The sequence below is a fragment of the Plectropomus leopardus genome, unplaced genomic scaffold, assembly GCF_008729295.1.
Source record: "Plectropomus leopardus isolate mb unplaced genomic scaffold, YSFRI_Pleo_2.0 unplaced_scaffold9606, whole genome shotgun sequence".
Lineage (NCBI taxonomy): Eukaryota > Metazoa > Chordata > Actinopteri > Perciformes > Serranidae > Plectropomus > Plectropomus leopardus.
This window is the reverse complement of record NW_024704306.1, coordinates 1-4764: the sequence shown is the minus strand read 5'-3', so window position 1 is coordinate 4764 and position 4764 is coordinate 1. Positions and strand designations below refer to the sequence as shown.

At 40.8% G+C, this 4764-nt stretch overlaps 1 protein-coding gene across 1 annotated transcript; it reads left to right on the top strand.

The window, feature by feature from the left end:
- Positions 1-81: 81 nt before the first annotated feature.
- LOC121940857 (mitochondrial dicarboxylate carrier-like) lies at positions 82-4261 on the top strand (the record flags this gene model as incomplete). Its single annotated transcript, XM_042483541.1, has 6 exons — positions 82-185; positions 2831-2945; positions 3798-3846; positions 3927-3968; positions 4067-4110; positions 4191-4261. Coding segments are annotated over exons 1-6 (396 nt in total), but the record flags the coding sequence as incomplete, so codon positions are not given.
- Positions 4262-4764: the final 503 nt, after the last annotated feature.

Below are 4764 nucleotides of genomic sequence, written 5' to 3'. Positions count from 1 at the left end.
TCATCTGATCCAACTACATCGTTGGAATCATCTGATCCAACTACATCATTGGAATCATCTGATCCAACTACATCATTGGAATCATCTGATCCATCAGAATCATTGGAATCATGTGGGGGGGGACAGACAGCCATCAACTCAAAGGCAGTTTCTGCGTAAGAGCTGGTTTCCATCTCCTCTTTCAGGTGCGCCATTGTAATAAAACAATGCTGTAGAGCGTCTCCAGGCGTGATTCTGCTTGCAGGCTCCACATTAAGCAACTGTTGTAAGAGGGAAAGAAAAGCCATCTCGTCTCTTGACTCAATATTATCCCCTTTCTTTGACTGGCCCCCTACTCTTTCCGTATTTCTGCCAGTGTCAAAAACCAATTTCCTACTTGGGGGCTTGTCACCGTATTCATTAATGTATTCCCCCTTCGTTTTCAGTCTCCATCCTGGGTTGGTCGAGCTCCATCCCCTGGTGAAAAACTGTCTAGTGTACTTTCCAGCATTCAGCAGATCATCTCCTGGCTGACCACACAGCTTGCAAATCGCTTGCATGATATTGGCTGTTGAGTCAGCAAGGAAGATGTCGTATCCAGAATACAGGAATGCAAGTACACATCCCAGTCCCCACATGTCAATTGCCTCAGAAAATGGGAGACCCAAGAACACCTCTGGAGCTCTGTACACTGGTGCTTGTAACAGCATTCCAGACACTGCTTCATTGGCTGGAAAGGCCAAACCAAAATCAATCAATTTCACTCTGAGGGGCTGATCCTGTTGGTTTACAAGCATAACGTTGTCAGGTTTCAGGTCAGAGTGAATGATGCCAACACCCTTTAGCGCTTCAAATGCTACAAGTAGCTGCTGTGCGATTGGGCGGATTTCATTCAGAGATAGTGGTGCCCCTCTCTCCTCTACAAAGTCCATAAGGCTCCTGTCTAACATCTCAAAGGCTAGACAAGACTTTTCCTTGTGCATGAAATGGCCTTTGTATTCCACCAAGTTATTACTTTCAGGATCAAGGGGGCTGAGCTCTTGGAGCATTTCCACTTCTCTTTCAATAGTGTCATTATCACACTGGTGGTGGATCTTAATGGCCGTAGTCTCGAGAGTTTCTAGGTTTATGCACTTGGCAACTTTGCCAAAACATCCCTCTCCATTAAAGTCTACTATAAGGTAGCGTGCAGACTTGCTATAAAGTATGTCATGCTTTTCTATATCAAATGGTTCAGACTCTACCTCCACGCTACTCCTGCTATCAAACCCTGGATTATCCATTTCTGACGATGAATATTTCCAAAAACTAACCAAGAAAAGATAACAGCTAAATTCTGTCTCACTATGACTGGAAAGCTGCTGACTGGAAGCAGGCCAGAAGGGGTATTCATGGAACATGTTCATGACATCATAAAGGCCAAACATTCTGAAACATTCTAAAACGTTATGACATCATCTAAAACTTTATGACATCATTCCAACCGTTGTTATTAAACGGTACTGAACTTAGTATTTACTTCAAGATGGACTGTGTAATAAAACACTGGGCAATGTTACAAGGCACCACCTTTTATTATATTTTTGTGGACACAACGCTTTTTTATTCTGTTAATTTAATTTCTCCGGTGGATATGATTCCCTGATAAGTTGTATGTAAATTTGTGTATGTGTGTGTGTGTGTGTGTTTGTGTAGAGAGAGAGAGAGATACCATTATCTGATTATCACCTAAATATTAAAACCAACAGTACGGCTGTCATATAGCTGATTAGTGGCTCTTGCTAGTTAGCTAAGATACTACCAGAGGGGGGAGCACGGTGGCTTTGTGGTTAGCACTGTTGCGTCACAGCAAGGGGGTCCCTGGTTCGAACCCCGGTTGGAACGGGTGCAGTCTGGGCGGGGGCCCTTCTGTGTGGAGTTTGCATGTTCTCCCCGGTTCTCTCCGGGGTCTCCGGCTTCCTCCCACAGTCCAAAGACATGCAGCTCAGGTTGATTGGTGACTCTAAATTGTGTGACTGTGAGTGTGTATGGTTGTCTGTCTATGTGTCAGCCCTGCGATGGTCTGGTGAACTGCGACCCTTACGAGGACAAGCGGTTACAGAAAATGACTGACTGACTGACTACTACCAGAGGAGTGCTCGTCATTTGTGTGAGCGAGCCAGTGAGTCGGAGTCAGTGCTCCGATACACTCGGCCGCACTCTGATCCGTGATCCGTAGATCTGTGTATTTTACACTAAACCCGGAAAAAACGCTTTCTGTGCTTCATGCACCACTGGGGGATTGACGGACGATGGACCACGGAGCAAAACCGCAGCGAAACAGCCAAAATGGTTAAAAAAAAGAAAAAAATGACAGGATACACATGTATTTTTTAAAAAAAAAAGAAAAGAAAAAAATAGTACATTTGTCTCAGATGTTTTTCTTAGAAATTAAATTAAAATCTATTAAATTGAATAATGTGTTCACCAGGTAAAGTTCTGGTTAGAGGAATAGAAAGTATCAGAATAGATTTTTAGGGTAACACATCTGTAACAAGTGCATTCTAATGAGGTTCAAGTACATCTGAACACTGTTGCCTCAGTGAGTTTACTTCTAAAATGTGTCCTGTGGTAATTCTCACTTCATGTGAAATTTCTTTTGGCTTATGACCAAAATGTTGGTTTGTGTCTGCAGGAGTAGGATATGTTTTATCCTGTAAATAGTGCATTTTGTTTATTTGAGGCTAACGACTCTAAATGACAAAAACCGGTTGTGTTGCCTAAGGCGCCTTTAAGTGGTTAAAAAAAGAAAATGTTAAAAATTGAGGAAAGTTTAGTATACTCATTCTTTTTACCTCCCCTCTGCTCTCAGATGTCCTATTCCCTCACCAGATTTGCCATCTATGAGACAGTGAGGGACATGATGGGCAGCACAAGCCAGGGCCCCATGCCCTTTTACCAGAAGGTCCTACTGGGAGCCTTCGGAGGTGGGAACACACACATTCTGCATCTCTTCCTCTTTCACTCTCTCACACACACACACAGACACACACACAGTTTGACTAGGGTTGCATAATTCCAATACTATTAATAATTACCATAATAATTTATGGTGATTCATGAAAAATAATGTGAATATAATGAAAATAAAAAAGTTATTTACTCACAAATTCACCTTGTTCTGCAGACTGATATAAACCTTTCACTGCATCACAGGCAGACACAATCCACTCATTTGCCAAATAAATCCAATATTTTATCAAATACAATGTTAAATGTGCCATGTGGTGAGTTAGTTAGCAAGCAACTTAAGGGAGAAAGGTGCTTTGAAAATTTGAGCAGACAGTGTGGGCTGTGTGCAAACTTGGGGTTTAAAGTTAACAGGTAATTTATAAAAGAAAATGTCTAAATAAAAAATAAATAATGAATTGAAATAGATTAAAGTCCTATATTAGCATGTCCAATTAAACTACCTCCCACATTGCAGTAGCTTGCTAGCAAAAACTGACAAGTGTCAACAAGTTAAAAACAGTGTACTTAGGCTAACACAAAATGATTTTTGAAAAATATTCATCGGAGTACGGTGGGCATGATGATCAAGAGGGTACGGACAATAAAAAAAGCTAGAACTGGTAAGGTCAGATAAACTTAACTTTACTATAATTCAGCCTTTAAAATCAGAAAAAAAACCATAAGATATTATGTTACCCAAAATCTAAGATGCTATCTAGTCTCATATGATGATATTGATATAATATTGACATATTGCTCAGCTGTTTTTGCAGCACTAAGTATAACCTGAAAAGGATTGTGAGCCAACCAGATTTCTCTGCCGACAGGTTTCACCGGTGGGTTTGTTGGGACGCCGGCAGACATGGTGAACGTCAGGTAAAACACCCTCATTCATTTGTACACATTTCAAATTATTATAAACAAGCAAACCAGTCTTGGTTTATTTTTGCCTCTAGGATGCAGAATGACATGAAACTACCACCAGAACAGAGGAGAAAGTGAGTGCTGTAACTTACGCTCAATACAAATGTTCAGTTTGGACGCTCAAAATCTCTCACTGTAATTTGACCCTGAATGTTTTTTTTCTTTCGCTCAGCTACAAACATGCCATCGACGGACTCTTCAGAGTCTTCAGAGAAGGTAAATCCCAGGCTATATAGTGTGTGTAACTTCATGTGAGGTACACAGTGGCATCATGTGACCTGTGTCGTGTCCCACAGAGGGTGTGAGGAGACTGTTCTCAGGAGCCACCATGGCCTCCAGCAGAGGAGCGATGGTCACTGTTGGACAGGCAAGTCACAGTCACGAAATCTCTAACTTTAAAATGTCCTTTGAAATGTTCTGTGAAGAGCAACGTCTGTTGTTTTGCATTGAACTTTATTCCACCTGAGCTATCACAATCACAATTTAGATAAATGGTTCCTCTCAGTATATTAAAAAGATATATGTTTATCATGCTTAATGAATTGCCAAATTCAGAATCCATCTGTAAGTCCTTTTAATAAGATAATGGAGTTAAATTGCTTTTAATAAAAGGTACATTAATTTATCAGAGGTGAATCAATCTAGATGAACTGGCTGTCTGTACAAATGGTTCCATTTAAACAATGCACAATACATTATGCATAAATCCATACTCACTCAGCCTCTCTTCACTTGTTAAAGATTAAATATAGACCACACAATAAGGTACAGTTTAGAGTTCATTATATGTTAGCACAGCACTGGGCGTGCTCTAAATATACAGTACTATCAGCAGGTTGTTGAAGGCAGCAACTTGAGTCCGCTGCTCAA